The 20,341-nt window shown below is 41.5% G+C and overlaps 1 protein-coding gene across 1 annotated transcript in view; it reads left to right on the plus strand.

Annotated features, from left to right (window-relative positions):
• LOC307256009 (A-type potassium channel modulatory protein DPP6-like) overlaps window positions 1-20,341 on the plus strand; it is a gene marked incomplete at both ends in the record, with an annotated part of 61,565 nt that overhangs the window by 20,532 nt on the left and 20,692 nt on the right. The window contains one exon of the mRNA XM_080034864.1: window positions 19,847-19,961. Within this exon, the coding sequence (XP_079890990.1) occupies window positions 19,847-19,961 (115 nt within the window). The remainder of the gene's footprint in view (window positions 1-19,846; window positions 19,962-20,341) is intronic.

Raw genomic sequence — 20,341 nt, forward strand, 5'->3', positions numbered from 1 at the left:
AAACAGCAGCAATATATTCAGAGTGAGATGTACTCTCTGCTTTGGTCGTAATTTAATATTGCCAGGTAGAGAATACACTAAATTATTCATGTGAAAAGGTCAAATTGTAATATGCTGACTGTTGCTGCATAATAGAAGTCATACCCCAAGCAAAAATGTGGGTTGCTGACTAATAAGGCGTGAAACATTAACATTAACAACGCCACTACAAAAGCAGAAATTACTACTCGGTTGACTTAGCACCTATCTGACACAGTTTAAACTAAATGGGAAAATGATAAACTTTCGCAAAGGTAACATTTATTCCAAAGCTGTTGTTAGGCATTACATTAGAGTGCGCAGGTGTTGATGATATTATTTGCTCCCCTTTTTCATCACCATAGCGGTATTGTGCTGTCTGTATACAGGGGAAAATAGCCTCAGGGACGCATTGCATGCACAATTATGGTGGATAATGGTGTGCTGCCTGGCATTGTTGGCTTCAAAGTGGCTGTGCGAGGCTTTCTGTTTCTGTTTGGTCTGTGGAGAGAGCGCAGCTGATAATGACTGGTTATCAAACAAAACTGGCCTGGCCTTTGTTATATACCGTCCTCATATCTCTCTCTCTCTTTCTCTCTCTCTCTCTCTCACTCTCACTCTCCCTCTCTCTCTCTCTCTCTCTCTCTCTCTCTCTCACACACTCTCCCTCCCTTAAATTCTCTATCCACAATCTTCTTCCTGATAGAACATTTCCTGACATTCATCAGGTGAAATAATTAGCATTTAAATAACTGCGCGGCCCCACCAACATACAAATGAACACCTTCATAATGAACCTCTTAGTTGTGTCCGTGTTGTTGCAATAAAATAAAACATAAGCCCCAGAATAAAGTCAATCAAAAGAATTTCCCTGTGAGAGATTTCGCTGAATATTTTATTTATTTTTGACCAACATAAAGATGCCAGACAACTAGTGATCACTGGGGGGAGCTAGCAGGCAGTTCAAGACTTTCACACTGTTTATTAACAGTTAAAGAAATGACTCTGTTCTGGTCCCCCAGAAAGGAAGGCAAAAACTTAAACAAAACTGCAAATTATTTGCCTGCTGCAGAAATGCTTCTGTCAAGTCTTTGGAAGGCAGTATTTGTTGACAGTTGCTGCCTAGAGATGCAGTCTCAGGCAGCACATAAACCGCTAAATAGCAAAATTGATCATAAATCAAACCAATGATGTGAATCAGCTGATACAATTGGGTGTAAGGGAGAGCCTTTTTTCTTTTCTCAATAACACAATCTCTTGCTTGCACCTGCTTCTCCAGTCAAAGCTGATTGTCTGTTGTGTCTTTGGTTAAGGTTCTTATTACCAGCAGGAACCTACATTCATCATGGAGATGAGCAGCGTCCACACCCCTTGCTGTGTGTAGGATTCTCTTCTTGTTTATCAGAGCTTGCAGCCTGCTCTCTTGAAGTGCTCACTGTATCTGCAGTTTTGTGTAAGTTCATCTAGTAACTGTTGCCTTTCACCCCTCTTAAAAACTTTGTTCAAAATTTTCAGCGCCACTAATTGTCAGGAGTTTGCATCCTCTTGACAGCGAGGTGAGTTCAATCTGTCACTGAGCTATTGTGGAGAGAGCACATTAGTTAAAGTGGGAACAGTTAAACAGGGAGAGGAGAGAAGCTGTCATCTTAGCATGTGAAAGTATTTTGATGAAATGCTGTTATCTTATTAATAGCCATTATACGAATCACACCCAATCAGACATGCTTCCTATCTGAATTAGGCAATAGTAGAATTGTATTTTGCTCGTGTAACAGTGTGGAGCTGTCCACAGTAGTGGTGCTGAAATGAGGTCCTGGCAGTGAGCTGGTCATGCAGCTCCCTCAGGCCATGTGTGGAGCATATAGACTGTATATAAAACAGGTGTGGTGTGTGCAGCATCGGGAGAAATGTTGTCTCTCTAGTCAACTTTTTCTGTCTGGTCGATTCTGACACGAGTGCCCTCTTTTTCAAAATTCTGAAATCAACCGCACACCTTAATGCTATGGGGAAACGGATTGGGGTCATTTATATATAAGTTAGCACGAGGACAGGGATTGATGTGATGGTCGGAATACTCAATGACTGGAATTTTTCTTGTGACACTGAGGAAGAAACTGTTTAATGTAGCTCTGTCGCGCCAAATTCGACACCAATAATCCACCAATGCAGATACACGCCCTGGCAGTTGCATTACATGGGCAGCACTTACATGGATATTCTGGATGTAATTACTTTTTAACATTTAACTTGAAAACTCACCATAACATAAACATCTTGTATATCTTAACATAAGCCAATCTCAGATTGTTGGCCTCGTAGAACGATTTTATTTCATGTGGGATGATTAAACTACACAGTTAACTTTGTTATGCACACTTGATGATCCCTGCAGTGATGATAGTGTTCAGAAAACAAGAGCACAGCAATTTCCAACAAGTGTATCCTTAAGATTTGTAATGCCATAGGCTGAAGAAAAACTGAGGAATAAATTCCCCACAATGTAACCATAATCACGTGTATTTCCAAGAGTTACCTGGGCTGAAACTCTGTAGTTTAGAGTGCTCTGTTGACTTATGTTATTGTGTGTAGACCCTGCAAATGGCTGAATGAGAGAGAATTCAGCATTACCCTAACAGAAATGTCCTCCTCGGGATGACAATAAAGGTAGTGCTAGGCATTATACTGAAGGCATTAGTGTAACAAGGGAGTCTTTTCCTTTGCACTGGTGTCGAGCATATCCTCCTCTCTGCCTGTGACTCATATCGCGGACTTTCTTTCTTTCTTATCTGAGATTGTTCAGTTCCTTTCCCTCAAACAGATGACTGGTTCAAAAGGCCAGGAGCTCCGCAGAGTCTGTGCATGGCTTCTAAAGAAACGCTCTCTCCACGAAGAGACCGCTGCTTGTGTGTGTGTGTGTGTGTGTGTGTGTGTGTGTGTGTGTGTGTGTGTGTGCGTGTGTGCGTGCTTGCGTGTGTGTGTGTGTGTGTGTGTGTGTGTGTTTGTGTGTGTGTGTGTGTGTGTGTGTGTGTGTGTGTGTGTGTGTGTGTGTGTGTGTGTGTGTGTGTGTGTGTGCGCGTGTGTGTGCTGCACAAATAGGCAGACAAGCTGTGCTAACAAGAGTGTGGATTGTGTGACACACACGGTGAGAGAGTTTTCGAGCACAAACAATGTTTTGCTGGAACTATTTCTGCTGTATGTGGGAGGACGGTAGCACTGCTTCTCAACACCACCAGCAGCAGCCCCGTTTGTTGTACTGGAAGACAGTATAGCAGCAATCGTCATATGACGTAATGGAGGGGGATATGAGTTTTTTAGACAAGCTATGCAGATGGTTTCTCGCCCCCTCCCCACAAAACTGCATACCCCACAGAACATGTTTTACTCACAAACATCCTTTAACATTACGCATGAATCATGATGAGCCTTAAAAAAAATTTGCCCCCCGACAAGAACTACACCGATACCTGAATGCATTTTTGCTCTTGATGCATTGATTCCTGTTTTCCATCTCTCGGTAATGGACTTGCCAGTAATGAGTGCCCACCGCGGTGATGTGATCCAAACTGACAGGGCTCCATATTATCTGTTGCTGCCAGTCCGGGAGCTGAGCGGTGGGAAGTTGAGCCCCGCTGCAACTAAATATAGTTCCAGGTGGAAGGACAGAAACCTTGAGCTCTCCTTTATATTAAGAGGGGGGGGGGGGGAGCAAACGGCACGGAAATGGAAATTGTAAAGCTTCGATTGCAGTTTTCGAACCAAGATACTTTTGCACTTTTTTTTTTGTTATTTTACTTTACTTTTGTTTTTTCAAATTTTAGTTTTTTCAAAAACCTGTGCAGGCTTGTATAAACCACACCCCCCAAAAAAACATTTGAATATTACAATACAACCCAATCAAAAAAAGTCTTAACAGTACAACGTTTTCACTTCTTTTTGGCTTCATTCAACATTCGTTTTACTCCACCACTCTTACATCTCTCCTAATACTGGCAAATTCAAGACTAAATGCTTGAACAATCAGGTAGAGGCTTGACTTTTTAGCAGCCCCTCGAGCTGTGGGGGTGATGATGATGATGACACTGCCACTCTGAAGGAGACAAACTGAACCTCCCACATCGCAGCGGTCCGCAGTTCCGCGCACATCACCTGAACCCTGCGCTGTCTGTCTGCGCCCACGCAAGGTCTTCTCATCATAGTTTCAGCCAATCACCACTGTGGGCATCCTTGGACACGTTTCTACGCCGCTCTCTCTCTCTCTCTCTCTCTCTCTCTCTCTCTCTCTCTCTCTCTCTCTCGGTCTGTGTGTCCCTTCGCTTCATTATTCTGCACCTGTCAGCAGTGGACACCGGCGCGCGCTCCTCTTTCTCTCCTCTGTCTTCGCCGTCATGACTTCTGCCAAAGACGCGAGCGGGCCGGCGAAAGCGGCTCAGCAGGAGGATCAGGTAGGACTTCAGACGAGCTGTTGTTCCCTCCTGTGTTTGCTTTTTATTTTCCTATTCTGCGCGTGTTTCCCTCGGAGTTACGTCGCATTATATCAACCTGTATACAGCGGGAGCACTGGCGAACAACGGTGGATTAACAAAACATTTTTTTTTTTACTGTAGCTGTTTTACTATTTATTTATTTATTTATTTATTTATTTATTTATTTATTTATTTATTTATTTATTTATTTATTTATTCTGTTTTTAGTTTCTATTTTTTATACTTTTCCTGGCAGAAATGGTTGAGTGCTGCAGTTTGAACGTGTGCACCACCAACAAGTATGAACATAGAACTTCTGCCTACATATTCAATGAGCCCCTTTATGCAAGTGTAGCATCATCTCTAACATAACAGGTCGTGTTGTGCCCTGTTTTCATGAGAAATTTTACCCATTGCAAAAAACTGCTTTTGGTCATCTGATTGCGCAATCAAAGGGAAAAGGAGAGAGAGAGAGAGAGAGAGAGAGAGAGAGAGAGAGAGAGAGAGAGAGAGACAGCTGGTGGGCGTCAATTGTTGTGCATTGTTTTGTCAACTCATTTGTGTTTAAATGGACGCTCTGTGCGAGGCCATAGGGAACACTGTAAATTGATTTAATAGCTTACACACGATCCACTTCTGGGTTTACATAACTGAACTTCTGGCAGTGATATCATAATTTAGTTTGAAAGGTGCTTAACGGAAAGAAAAACAAAACAACTCATGTTTGCTTCTATGACGTGAGAACATCTTAATGATAAATCTAGTTGCATAACAGTTGTTGATTGTTGAGCATTCAACCCCTGCAGTGCATTTTTATATGCAAATGTGAGATGTAATGAAAAAAAGGTCTGTTTCAATAGTCAAGCTGAAGGCTCTCCACCACACATAATTGCTGCATGAGCAGGAAATAATGGAGTTTGAAATTTGTCAAGTTGGGAAAGTTCTGCTGCCACATTTGAAGAATAACCTCACCGTGGCATTTTACAGTTTCTCACTTCCTTCCTTCCTTGTGCACTTCACCTGCGGCAAGATCGTCCTCCTGTGTCCTGAAAAGAGCCAACATACTTTTGAATATTTCAAGTGTAAAGTATTATTTTATTTTTTGGGGCGGATCCTATTCATCCATTTTCGAAAGCGGGAGTGCACAGTCGACAGCAGCGCAGCGGATCCTTAACCGTCTTCAGATCACGGGGGAAAAAAGAAGCATGAGCTCTTTTGAAGGTTGAGAAGAAACAGGATGTCAGAATTGAAAAAGGGAAACTCGCAGAGAGTGAAATGCAAATAGTCTCATCTGTAACACAGCATAATACACAGTTATCAGTATGCACATGCACCACTCATTTCACCTTTTTACATCAAATAATAAGAAAACATCTTCATCCACCCCAAAGTTCCCCAAGTTATTTCCATACATGACCTGGCCTTATCTTCTTCTCCTTTTTCAGTATGCACAGTTTGTACCAACAGCATTTCCTCCTGGATGGGAAGCTCAGGAAACAGACTCCCTAATCACTGACACTGTAGCCTCAGCCATGACCTTGCTCGTCGCTAATATCAGTTTCAAATGTGAACGCTAGCCTGTGCAACAACACTTGAATGATGAAAAGACAGAGAGAGGCAAAAAGACAAAGATATCACAGCACATGAAGTAGCATGCAGCTGAGGGGCGTGAACTTCAGCCCTCTTGACTGCAACCGTTGCACTTGGCTGTTCATCCAGCTTGAACCTTCTGCTCCATTTGAAAAGGCTGCTGTCTTCATGATTGCAGTCATTACAGGCTCAGATACTGCAATGCACGTCCATATTCTGAATCCGATTCAGACATATCTGCAATCCGCCCAACAGATAAAATTGCCCATCCCACCACCACATAAAGCTGTGTTGCTCTGATTCTCGGTCTGTTGTGTATAATCATATTTCCTCCTTGTCTGGGTTCGCTGCTTCTCCAATTGGTTTCTTTGTGTTGTTCAAGGTGGCATATACATTCATTGTATCCCGTTTCCAACAGCAGGGCAGTCGTGCTGCCTTTTGAATTAGAAGTACTCATCTAGGCTGAGGGGATCAAAGGTGACTTAATGCAGGATTTTACAAAAAGAAAACTGTTATACAATGGAGGAGATAAGTAGATCTTTAGCACATCCAACTGCCACAATAAAAACATGCTGCTTTTGACATGTCATTACCACAAAATTTGCAGGGACATTTTGTGGTAGAAAACTTGCATATTACCTGATCCGTTATTGACGGATTCTGCTCCAGTCACGTTTGTTGTGTGCTCCAGTTCTTCTAATGATTAAAATCTACTGTGCCAGTTCTGTCCAGTGGCAGGCGGTAATTCATTTCCTCTGAGAAAACACTTCTTTTCCTCACTCTTGCTTTTTCCCCAGTTGATAAGAGTCTGCAGGAGGTAACATCGCATTATTTATACTTTCCTCATCTCTCTCCCTGTTGAATTTACTCTCTATGACATCTTAGTACTTCTCACAAAGACCGATGGAAAAAAGCCACAGGAAGCCCTGACGCAACCCGATCTCACGCCGAGGCGTCACTTCCAGACGCATGGACCGGCGGCTCTATTTCACGCCTTGCCTGACCAGGGCAGCTCTTTTACACGCGCACCTCCGTAGTCCACAAACAAACCACTTATCCCTGCGCGTAAATTACGTGCTTTAAATGCTTCCACGGCATCGACGTTTTCCACTGCTTTTAATGCGGCTGATATAAGTATGAAAATTCTCTCCGCTGGAAATATGGGCATTAATGAACTGGTTAGCATGTTTGATACTTTGTGCACAGACATTCTCGACTCTTTTGCTCCTCTCAGGCCCTCAAATAGACGCGACAAACCAGCAGAGCCTTGGCTCAATGACACTACTCGCGCGCTTAGACAAGACTGTCGCAAAGCTGAGAGAAAATTCAAGAAAGACAACCTTCATGTTTCCCTGGGTATTCTAAGAGACTGCCTTTCTATGTATCAAAATGCTGTGAAGACTGCCAAGGCTCAGTATCTGTCTAGCGTTGTGTCCAACAACAGCCACAGACCCCAGGTCCTTTTTAATGTTTTGAATGGGATTATTAACCCCTCAAAACCCACTGGAATTGTTCCGAGTGTATCTTTGTGTGAAGATTTCTGTAGGTTTTTTATTGATAAAATTTCAAACCTACGGTCATCTTTGTCTGCTCCAGCCACAGATCCTAGTGTTTCACCCGTGTGCTCAGCAGTCTTTTGTGATTTTGACTGTGTTTTTCTGTCTGATGTTTCTAAAATTGTAGACAGTTTAAAATCTTCAATTTGTCCCCTGGATTGTATCCCAGCAAAACTTCTAAAAGCTGCCTTTGTTTCTGTTGGGCCTTGCATTGTACATCTGATAAATGTCTCTCTGTTGTCAGGTTGTGTGCCCACTGTTTTTAAACAAGCTTTAGTGCAACCACTTTTGAAGAAGCATAACTTGGATCTCACTGTTTTATCGAACTACAGGCCAATCTCAAAGCTGCCATTTTTATCAAAAATTTTAGAAAAATTGGTGTATACTCAACTGCAGTCGCACCTAAAATCATTTGATATTGGTGAAAAATTCCAATCTGGTTTTAAATCGTTGCACAGCACTGAAACTGCTCTTTTAAAAGTTTTTAACGATCTTATTTTAATAACAGACTCTGGCAGCTCAGCTGTGCTTGTGCTTTTAGATCTTACTGCAGCCTTCGACACTGTCGACCACGGGATTTTAATTTCCCGTCTTGAGTCTTGTGTGGGATTACGAGGTACAGTGCTCAATTGGTTCAAATCTTATCTGTCAGATCGGTCTTTTGTTGTGAACGTTGATTTATTCAGTTCAAAAAGTGCCCCCCTATCTTGCGGTGTGCCACAGGGCTCAATTTTAGGACCAATTCTTTTTGCCTTGTACTTGCTGCCTTTGGGTTCCATATTTAAAAAATATGGCATTCAGTTCCATTGTTTCGCAGACGATGTGCAAATTTATCTTCCCCTTAGTGTCAATTCACCAAACAAGTTACATCAATGTCTTCAGGAAGTGAAGGACTGGATGTCTTTTAATTTTCTAAATTTGAACGAAGACAAAACAGAGATTGTTGTTTTTGGCAAGCCCGGTCTCTGCAGTAGTGCCCTTGGTCCACTAGCGTCTCGTTCTCAGTCCTGTGGAAAAACCCTTGGTGTTTTTATTGACAGCTCTTTTAAGCTGGAAAAGCAGCTAAGCGCAGTGGTTAGAGTTGGCTTTTTTCATCTTAGGCTTCTTGGGAAGGTGAAGCGTTACTTGCCCTCTGACCAATTCCAGACAGTAGTCCTTGCTCTTGTAATTAGTCGCTTGGACTACTGTAATTCACTTTATTTCGGTTTGAGCCAGTCCTCAATTCAGCGCCTCCAGATGGTTCAGAGTGCAGCTGCACGCTTGCTCTCAGGAGCATCTCGATATGAACACATCACTCCTGTCCTGGCATCTCTTCATTGGCTGCCTGTTGTTTTTAGAATAGATTTTAAAATCCTCTTGTTTGTTTTTAAATGTCTAAATGGTCTAGCGCCAACTTATCTGTCGGAGATGATCTCTCTGCACAGTCCTGTCAGAGCACTGAGGTCCTCTGACCAATGTATTCTAGACTGTCCCAGGTCCAAGCTGAAGAGCAGGGGAGACAGAGCCTTCGCTGTAGCTGGACCCAAGTTGTGGAATTCTCTTCCTTTATACATCAGATCTGCCACTTCTTTGGAAAATTTTAAATGTCTGCTGAAGACACATTTCTTTGCACTGGCCTTCGGAACCAGCTGAGCTGAGTATTTTCTTATGTGTTTTCTTTTGGTTTCTTATTTGTAATAAATGTGGATTATTTTCTTATTATCTAACCTGTACAGCACTTTGGGGCAGTACCCGCTGTTTGTAAATGTGCTTTATAAATAAATTTGACTTGACTTGACTTGACTAGTCAAGATGGCGGCCGCTGCCGCGGCCGCCCGTAGTCGAAATGACGGCCGCGGTTTTCCGTCAATGTTTTATCTATATTATAACCTCTCCCTGTCCCCTTGCCCTAACCCTAACCACCGAGGGGGCTGCAGCTAGATAGTACGTGCTATTCCTGGGAGAACATGTCGGCCCCTGTTGGTGCTATTCCTCCGTTAATTTAGACTATTCCTCCGTTCATTTGGACGGCGGGAGGTGCGCGTGTGTAATAGAGCCGCCCTGGTCAGGCAAGGCGTGAAATAGAGCCGCCGGTCCATGCGTCTGGAAGTGACGCCTCGGCGTGATACCAGGTTGCCTGACGATACCTACTGATAACTCCATGTTTTGTCTTCGTTGTCACACTGTCTTAAATTCCCTGTTTCAAATATTTGTTTATTCCACACAGATGGGGATGGATTTCTTTCAAAGAATTAACTTCCCACAAGGCTCAGTCGGCAAATTGATGCACTTTCAGTTGTAGCAACCAAATAAGCCTCTCCATAGTTACTCTTTAGCAAATATACTAAGCCTCTTTGCTGTTATCTTTGCTGGGATAGCATTACAGATACAAATATGGAATTGCCACATTACAGGCTGTGTGTGTGTGTGTGTGTGTGTGTGTGTGTGTGTGTGTGTGTGTGTGTGTGTGTGTGTGTGTGTGTGTGTGTGTGTGTGTGTGTGTGTGTTTCTAACCACTCTGGCTGCAAATGTTTCTTGCTTCAGCTTTGGAAGTGAACATTTTGGAGACGAAACTGCTCATCCGTCACCTCCAGCTGCTGCTCAAAGCTGGAGGACAGTGTGCTGCTGCACAAATGAGTAACAGACTTTGGGGAAAAAAAACATTTTGCTCTTGGGCCAAAGTTGAAAAATGCCAGAGCAGTGTCATTCTGGAGTAGTGCTTTGACCAAGCACACTCAATCATCTAAGGAGAACATTGAGCGTGTTTATAATAGTTAGTATCCTGGTTTTGAGTCATATCCTTTATTTGGTGCACTCTTAAACGCATCACTTTGACTATATACAGTACATGCTGATGTTAGCATTAAACTTAAGTCATAAGTACAGCCTCAAATAGCTTCTGGCATGGCTGTAGTCTCTTTGTCTTATTACATTAACACTAGCTTTTCCTCTGTTGTGTTGCTTTATGTTGTATGGCTTTTCTTTTGTTTAAAAATAATTTTGTAGAGATTGCCATGTCACACTAGTTTAAAAGTCAAATGTAGATGAGCACACACCCAGACCAACAAACACACACACACACACACACACACACACACACACACACACACACACACACACACACACACACACACACACACACACACACACACACACACACACTCTCAAAAGATAAAGATACCTTGGAGCGCCTCCCACACCACTATGGTAATGTTTCCGCTCGAACAATAAGATGCGCGTGGCACTTCTTTTTAAATGAGACTAGCTGACCGGGTGTAAAATTGTCAACATAGAGAATACCGTAGCTGACTGGAAGAATGCAAGTGTCTGAACCATGGAAGAGAGCAAAGCATCTCATCGGATGTTGAATTATTTAATCTCAGGTGAGATCAGATAATGGCATAAAAGGCAGCGGTCTAAATCATTTAATATTATTTTGACTTGCGAGAGAACAACACAATGCACTTGTCTTTTTCACACTTTCCTCACCAATGTATATATAGGGCCGCTAAAAATGCTACTGCAACCACTTCTGCCACCACCCCCACAGATTCTTCTTCTGTAGTATATACATACAATACAACCTATATATGAATATACGATGTATTGTACTATAAAGCATATGTTTAAAGCTGCACTTATCAATATTTTTATATTAGCAATGTTGCAAATGTGTCATTTGCGAAAGTTGGTTGTACGGAGATAACAATGACAACATTTATTATCTGACTCCCCTCTCAGCTTTATGGTGAGTTTTATTAAAACAATTTGTTTGATTAACACCGCACTAAACTAATTGCTCAGCACCAAACATCAAACCTACAAAGTTAACAACTAACCTGGAAACATGAGCATATCAAGAGTCAGATGTGTTCATATTTTACAATATCCAATGAATGTTAATGTAGCTTTATTTCTGCTAGTTGTCAAATCAGGGAATGGCTTGCTAAAATGTTTATCATATCAACTTAATTAAGTTATAATGCGTTGGGTTGTGATTTAGCTGGTTCCATGGCGAAAGAAAATGTGTAGCCCTTAGAACTTTTCTTGAGTGGAGAACTCAGAACTTGCTGAATTTGCATTAGGAAAGATTGTTGATCTGTTTTGAATAAATTATCAAAATCAGATGCAGCGGGACTTTATAAGTTCTTGTTAGCTAATGATAGTACTTTTGGAGGGTGTTGTTTTTACAGTATTACCTGTAGGGTTAGGGTTATTTATTTCACTCTTTGCTCATTCTTTCCTCTTTTGTTACAAAACACCACTGGAGTTAAAGATGAGTTTTAACATAAGTTCATCTAACGTTATTATCAACTTAAACACTTTCGCTGAGCAACAGCAACTCAACTCTGTCTCCTCTCTTCTACCCTTTATGGCCTTCCTCAAGACCGTTACAGAGAATCCATCTCTCTCTGATTTCTGATGTCTCATTTCCCATCTCATAGTGTTATTAGTTTGACGTGTTGATCGATGTGATATGATTTACAGTTCAATCCACAACACCTGTACAGGTGGCTTTATCTGTGCATGTTCGTTATTGTTGTTTAGATGAGATATCGTAACCTTATCAACAAACATGTCCGCAGGTTACAACACCTCATCCAAACAACCTTTAGTTTTCTTTGTCCCGCCTCAATCGAGTGTAACCCTCGCACTCCAAATTTTCCGAAGTGGACAAAGACAGCCGGTGCCCCTATCTAGCCATGAACCAAAAGCCAGCTAGCATGAATTCTTAATCTCACTCATGAGTGCTCATGATTTATTGATGTTGTTCCAGAGGAAAAGTTTACCCCCAATGTGCATAGGCTACCGCTCCGATCTCGAGTTTGACTCTTCTCCGCTACATCACAGTGGAGCGATATATATCGTGTGTCAAGTGTCAGGTGTCTTAAGATTGTTGAACTTTGCTTCTTCTTTTTTTCCAAATGTACATGTTTGAGAGTGTCTTGTTTCTTTCTGAGAATTGAGTTAATTTTAATGAACCCCCAGTCACCTTTCCCACATGACACTGTAATACTTGTCCCCACTGTACTGTACTGTACTGTACTGTACTGTACAGCAGCCGACACCATCTTCATTGCAAATCTGATTAAAATGACTCTCTTTGTTCCCTTGGAAACCAGGTACTCCGAGATCAGGACTGATCCATTTCACACTTCACCAGCTATAGTAGAGAAACAAAGATGGTTAGACAAAGGGAAAGTGGGAGGGAGAGAGGATTAAAGAGAGGGAGAGAGAGAGAGAGAGAGAGTAGGGGGGTAATGGAAGCTTGACCTTAAAAGATGCTTCATGTTTACAGCCCTTTTGTCTGGAAATAGATTGAAAATAGTCACAAATGGATTGAAAAAAATGCGGTGCTTCCACTCATGGGATTGTATGCCCTTTAGAGTTGTCAGTCCTGAAATGCACAGCGTTTGTTTCGGATGAGGTGTCTGAAGTGAAGTGGTTGAAAATGGCTCCAGTTCTCATTTATTGATGCAGCTTTTTTATTGTTATCAGCTGTAAGGCAGTCATGGCTGCACTTCAAGCAGACTAACAGGAGGAGATGTGGCTAAATGCAGACAGCCAATAATATCTCACTGTGTCTAAAAACACTACCAAACGTCAACATTTCCTTTCGCACACAAATGCACTCTTGCCTTGTTATATATAAGAGCTTTTTCTAGAGAAGTCAGCAGCAAGCCACACTGTTAGTCATATACTTCAACATGTTGAATATCCGACAAAATAAAATCCTCCATGTGAAGTTAGATTCTGTATGTCTCTTAGGGGCTATGAATTGCTGGAAACAGTGGCGGTGTTTGATGTTCCTATATATTTAATGTTAGTTGGTTTAGAGCTCCCTGTTGTTCGTGGTTGAGCAGGTGGGTGTGATGTTCCACATTTCGCTCAGGGATAAAGCCGTCAGAGCCGAGACACTTTAATTACAGGGGATTGAGATGAGAGATCAGTCCTATTTTAAAATACACGCTGCAAGTTAAGTTTTAAATACAGGAATTTAGCAGGGGAGCAAGCTGTTGTGTCTTTAACAAATGAAGACAATGAAGAAGCATGGCTCTGATTGTGTGTTTGTTCCCTAACATTTTCCAGCTTTATTTCTCAATATTAATCTCAATATGTTGTGCTTTAACAGCGAGTTAACCATATATACCGTGGATAGTTGCTCCAAATGGCATGAGGGGCAATTGGACCCTAGTTTTCATTGGGCTGTTACATTTGTTCTTAAAAGGTGTTGCTGTTTTCAGTTACATTTTTAATGTGCAGTGTTTTTCAGTTTTTCAAAGTGCCACCAGTTTCTGCTTTTAATTATAACCCAAAATACTGCTTTTATTTTATTGCATTTCCTTCATGGGTCCCAAAGGCGTTTAACAACATAGTCAAGTCTTACCTCCCAGTAAGGTTATTTAGTTTAGTAGTGGAGTAGTTAGTTATCGTGAGTGACTATTATGAAATGTGATCTTCGCTACTTTTCCAAACCTTCTATTTTTCCAACCTGACAGTAGATGCCTGTGGGCTGAGAATAGTCAAAACCAGCCTAAACATTTTGTAGACACTGCATGCAGTGTATTTAGCGATTTGGTAAATTTTTGAGAAGCTTTACTTTAGTATTTCCATTTTATTCAACCTATACTTCTACTACACTATGTTTATTTGAATGCTTTAGTTATTTTAAGTTGAGTATTAAGCATCCAAATTTTAATCTATAAATAAATACTCCTATATTATAAATGAAGCTACCCAGCGATGTAAAATAAGCTTTTAGACATTAAAGTGATGCTTGAATTTAAAAAAAAATTGCTTCAAGACCCAACACTAAAACTCCTGATGCTTGGTATGTTTTCAGTGTCTTACTTTTGTTAGCTTTTGTAAATCTAGTTGGTGGTGTAAAAAGCAGCGACAGCAGTCCTGACGACCGCATCTTAGATTTTTTCACACGATTTGCGATAAACATCGATCACATCTTTTCTGAAGTAGGTGTTATGTATGCAGCAATAGCCTATTGAAAGCGAAGGTTAATACAAACGCAAACGCATAGCACTTTAAGGGAAACTACTCCTGCTCCTTAAGTCGTCTGCATACATTTCCTATTACCTTAATCTATTAGCGTATGGGTGATGTATTTAAGACTTAAGTAGGCTTTCTGAAATAATTCTACCATGTGCCTCTTGTGCAATGAACTTACCGGGTATTTGTCAAGGCTGGTAAAAAAAAATGACTGTAACTAAATATTTACTCACATGCCCTTCAGACTGGCATCAAAGTGTCTGTAAATATTCAGCGGAGAGACATTTTTTCTTCTGTTATGTGTCGTAGATTCAGCCGTCACATTAATAGATAGCTCCGTCATAGAGGCCACACTGAACCGGATACAGGACAGGGCTGCGTTTAAATCACCTGCCTGCACTAAACGGTTTGCTATTTTTAAGTGCAGATATATACGGAAAAACAAGGAAGCAGATGCAGAAACAAGGCCGCTATCTCCGTTCCTGTCAAAAACCCTCACTGTTCTATTTCTGGCTCTGGTCAGAGGTAGGAAGGGATTGTTGATATCAAAGGCAACTTCAACAGCAGGTCTTCCCTATTAGAGTATGATAACACAGTGGACATTAATATCTTATGAATCCAGTATACGAGTCCATACACCTTATCTGGAAAATCCTTACCTCTGCAGCAATGAATCAGCTTGTTGATGTGCCTGCCGTTTCTCTATGTGTACTCACTGCCTTCAGTATTGATTCGCTGTGCTGTAAGACAAACTGTGCGGAGACAGGCAGTGGAAATGCGCACACACACTACCACACACACGCACGCACACACACGCACACACACACACACACACACACGCACGCACGCACACACACACACACACACACACACACACACACACACACACACACACACACACACATACACACACACACACACACACACACACACACACACTTTTTTTGTGGTGCTTGTGGATATTTTTGAAGGAAGTCCACTTCTAGCAGATGTTCAGTCACTCTGAAAGCTCTCCATTTGTAGGTGATCTGCCTCATGGTGGACCGATGGAGCTAAAAAAAAAATTAAATTAATTTATAGCTGTCCCCAGACAAATGTGCAGCATCACAACTCTATTCCTGAGATCCTCTGAGATTGTTTTCCCTTTCAGCATGTCTGACCTGTATGGGTTCACTTTGGTGAGCCTACACTGACCTGGTTTGATCTCTGTTTTATCTAGTGCCGCCCAATTTCTTCCCTAAAGATCTCTCACTACATCGGTCCATTCCATCACTCAATTTGGCCCATCTGATTGTGTTTACCTGCTCGATTTAAGTAATGCAGCTCAGGGTTCACAAACTTTTGCACATACAAAAGTTGTCAAATAATTAGTTTTATCTGTTTTAACAATTGATTTCCAGAAGAGAAAAATGTTGAATGGATTAACAAACACCTGTTATTTCATATAAAAATTAATTAATAAATTCCAAAAGGCTCAAGGGGTTCACAAACTTTCATGCAGCACTGTATATATATATATACACTCACCGGCCACTTTATTAGGTAAAGCAGTTCATTTTCTTGTTAACACATATAACTAATCAGCCAATCACATGGCAGCAACTCAATTCATTTAGGCATGTAGACCTGGACAGGACAACTTATTGAAGTTAAATCCGAGCAACAGAATGGGGAAGAAAGGGGTTTTAAGTGAATTTGAACATGGCAATGTTGAGGGTGCCAGGAGGGCTGGTATGAGTATTTCAGAAACTGCTGATCTACTGGGATATTCACACACAACCATCTCTAGGGTTTACAGAGAATGGTCCGAAAATAAAAAAATATTCAGTGAGCGGCATTTGTGTGGACGACAATGCCTTGTTGAAGTCAGAGGTCAGTGGAGGATGGGCATATTAGTTCGAGATGATAACAACAGTGGCAACAGTAACTCCAATAACCACTCGTTATAACCAGGGTATGCAGAATACCATCTCTGAACGCAAAACACGACCAACCTTGAAGCAGATGGGCTACAGCAACAGAAGACCCCACCGGGTGCCACTCCTAACAGCTAAAAACAGGAAAATGAGGCTACAATCACCAATATTGGACAATAGAAGACTGAAAAATCATGCCTGGTCTGATGAGTCTCGATTTCAGTTGCGACATTCAGATGGCAGGTTCAGAATTTGGCGTAAACAACATGAAAGTATGGCTCCATCCTGCCGTGCACCATCAACCATGCCACGTTCAAAGTCACTTTAACCCCCTTTCTTCCCCTATTCCGATGCTCGGTTTGACTTCAGTACATTGTCTTGACCACGTCTAAATGCATAAATGCATTAAATTGCTGCCATGTGATTGGCTGATAAGCTTTTTGTTTTTATAAGCCATTGAACAGGTGTACCTAATAAAGTGGCCGGTGAGTGTATATATATATACTGTATATATAATGTACACATTTCCCATTAATTCAGGATGTTTCCTAGAAATGGGCATTAGAAGAATTTACTCAAGACAAAGGGCAGCGAAAATATGATTGTTTTAAAAAAAGTTGTCATGTGTCTCACTTTACCCCAGCTGTGGAGTAAACTGAGAAAGACCCGAAAAATCAAGGGGGTAAACTGAACCACTTACTTTTTCCACTGTGAAACTACCATAACAACACAAATTGTAACAGTTAGAATCCTGACAGCTAGCTTGAAAACCAAATATTACAAAACTAATGTCGGACTAGTAACAGAATCATGGGGTTTGGTCAATTAAACAAAACATTTTTCTAAACACTTGAAAGTAACTCTGATCAAATACAACATATAATTCATATTCAATAATTAAAGGCCTACTTCACCAGTTGGAATATGAAGGTGTATTGAACTCAGAGATCCTATTTAGTATAAATGTGCAAAAAAAAATGAAAACGGATCATCTTAGCCTGAGAAAAGGCAGAAAGAGTGTTTTATGGTCTCACTGTCTAACCCTACAGTTTCCTTACTGTGACATCACAGTAAGGGTTAGGATTAACAGGACAGCTGGGCCAAGGGAAGACTAAGGGAAGACTCAGGGAAGAAAAACCTCATTCATTATATTATAAGTTATTTTATAATGATAGAGCGCTGGTTCCGTTTGGGTGAAGTATTCCTTTAACATTCAAATGACAGATAGAACCAGTTAGATTAAAACACAGTCTGGGGGTCAGAACACAGGACCCTTAGAGCCAGAAAGTGTCTGGGGGTCAGAGCAAAGGACAATCAGAATTAGAACAGTCTGGGACTCAGTACAGGACTAGACCCAGCTGTCATTTTCCATCTTTTGAGTATTTTTTTCTGCATTTGTTTTATTGGGATCATTCATTGAATAAAGACATATTTCTTAGAGTCTATTGATGTTAAAGGTCACTCTCCTGTCCCCCACATACATACGTGCCAAACCATGCCCTTGCTGACACCCCTTCAACCATTCAACTCCGGCCCGCATTGTCTTTTGTCTTGTACAAACTAGTCTCCTTGCTACCTCAAATATAATGGATTCATTAAAAGAGGGCACGGACACTGTCTCACTTTACCCCACAGCATTTGTCTCACTTTACCCCACTGCCACAATTTGAGAAAAAATTACCTCTCTCGCAATTCAGGCTAATCTTCAGTTATCATCATCACATGGTTTCATATGTCGGTAGTTCATCAACATGTGTGATAGAAGTTTTTCTACTTGAATTAATTTGATTAGGCACGACAATCGATTAAGTTGACAGCAAGAAAATTAAAAAAAGATGCAAAAAAGAAATTTTTGTGAAAAAAAACATGCTTACAACATCACCATGAGGTCCTCTCTTTCATGGCCAAGGGGAAATCAGAGGGGCTTGAAAACATATATCTCACATGACCAAAAATGTGTTCCGTGTCCTAGATACAGGGGGTGTCTCACATTACCCGATGTCTCACATTCCCCCGTCCTCCCCTATATAAAATTTTAAAAAACTATCTCTGCCTAAAAGTCGAACCATCTGTTTCACTCTCGCCTGTGCACACATACACACACACACACCCCTCATTAACTTGTGGATGGTTCACTGAGCTGCCGCATAGTGTATAAGCACTCACTGTAGGCAGATAGAGCCAGGTCTAATTGGTAACAAGGAAATCAACAGCTGGAAGGATCCGGGTGGCTGGAGCTGCTCACTTTCCTTACCGAGTTTGACCAGGGGTGTGTGCGTGTGTGTGTGTGTGTGTGTGTGTGTGTGTGTGTGTGTGTGTGTGTGTGTAGTCCGTGACCATTAACTAGATCGGAATGACTGCTGACAGGAACTCTGATTTCTGACATCAAGCCTTCAACCCTCTGGTTGGAGATTTCATCAACAAGTATCCTCAATTTCTATAGTGCTACTCACCTGCCAAATTATGGCATTTCAGAGTCGCCTTATTATTCCAAAAATAACAATATAGGTCGTATGTGAATGAGACAGTGCCATGGGCCTAGAAATAAAGTGATTGAGAGACAGCCAGAAGGTTCATGAGGTCAACCTACCGCTACAGTTATTCCAGGAAACTGTCTGTTCCATTGATGTACACAGTGTGTCAAAGAGTGGATGATATAGTGTGCATTTTTAGCAAGGCCAATCGGTTAAACCCCACTGTAAAATCCCTGTTAAAATAAAACTTTTTCTACTAAAACATTTAAGATCTGCGTGTATTGGGTCAGTCTTCAGAGGCCAGCTGATTGCTGCCTCCCGCACTTCCGCAGTTAAAAATCTTTTGTGTGTCCTGTGGATTTTTTTGCAGTAGATGTGTGTTTGGAATAGCGCTGATTAGCCATCTACCATCTGCTAGCTGGTCTGTGTGAGGAGAGTAGCTCATTATTCTGTTCTGTTGTGTCTCTGCTGAAGCCGGAGCAAAGCTGCGGGACTCTTCGTATGTGAACCGCGGGGGTAGCAGCTGGAGGACGCAGTGTTACAGCGCACAAGTGGTTCAGTTGTTGGCATCTGTCTGACAGGGAACTAGCTGTCCTGTGGCCAATCTCTGGCTCCGACTGTGAAAGTACAAAAGGCATCTATCTTGTGTATAAGATCATCTATACACAGTGCCTCCATGTCAAAAACCAAACTCAACTCGTGAAGGCAATCCTTCTCCTATAATACAGTGGAGTACATCAAGCATGTGGAGGCAAATCATATTATCTGTAACCTTGATACTTAAAAGGTGTGTGTGTGTATGTACGCATCAATGTAATGTAATGTGTGATGTCGTCTTTTTACAGGACCTGGTGGGCAGTGCTCCGCCACAGAGGAACTGGAAAGGAATAGCCATCGCTCTGCTGGTCATCCTCATCATCTGTTCCCTGATTGTCACCTCTGTCATTCTGCTGACCCCTCGTATGTAACAGTACACACACACACACACACACACACACACACACACACACACTTGCACGCACACACGCACACACACATCCAGTATTTTAGAAGTACCGTAAATACTGGCCGTTTTTGCACCTCACTATTTACACTGAAATTTGTGAAGATATTAGATTTCCTGTGAACAAACTATCATAGGTTAACAAACTGCACAGAGCATTGACACACCCACCAGCCTCAGCTTGCAGATATTCTACACATAGAAAGGGCTTTAAATCCAGCATTTCAAACACAACTAAGTTGAAAGCTCTCTTTTTTTTCTAGCGACACAAGCAGCCCTTTTGATTTAAAAGTTTCAGGAGGGAAAGGTTTTACAGGTGAAACTTTTTTCTTTGATG

The sequence above is a fragment of the Ammodytes marinus genome (genome assembly GCF_949987685.1).
Source record: "Ammodytes marinus genome assembly, chromosome: 9".
Lineage (NCBI taxonomy): Eukaryota > Metazoa > Chordata > Actinopteri > Uranoscopiformes > Ammodytidae > Ammodytes > Ammodytes marinus.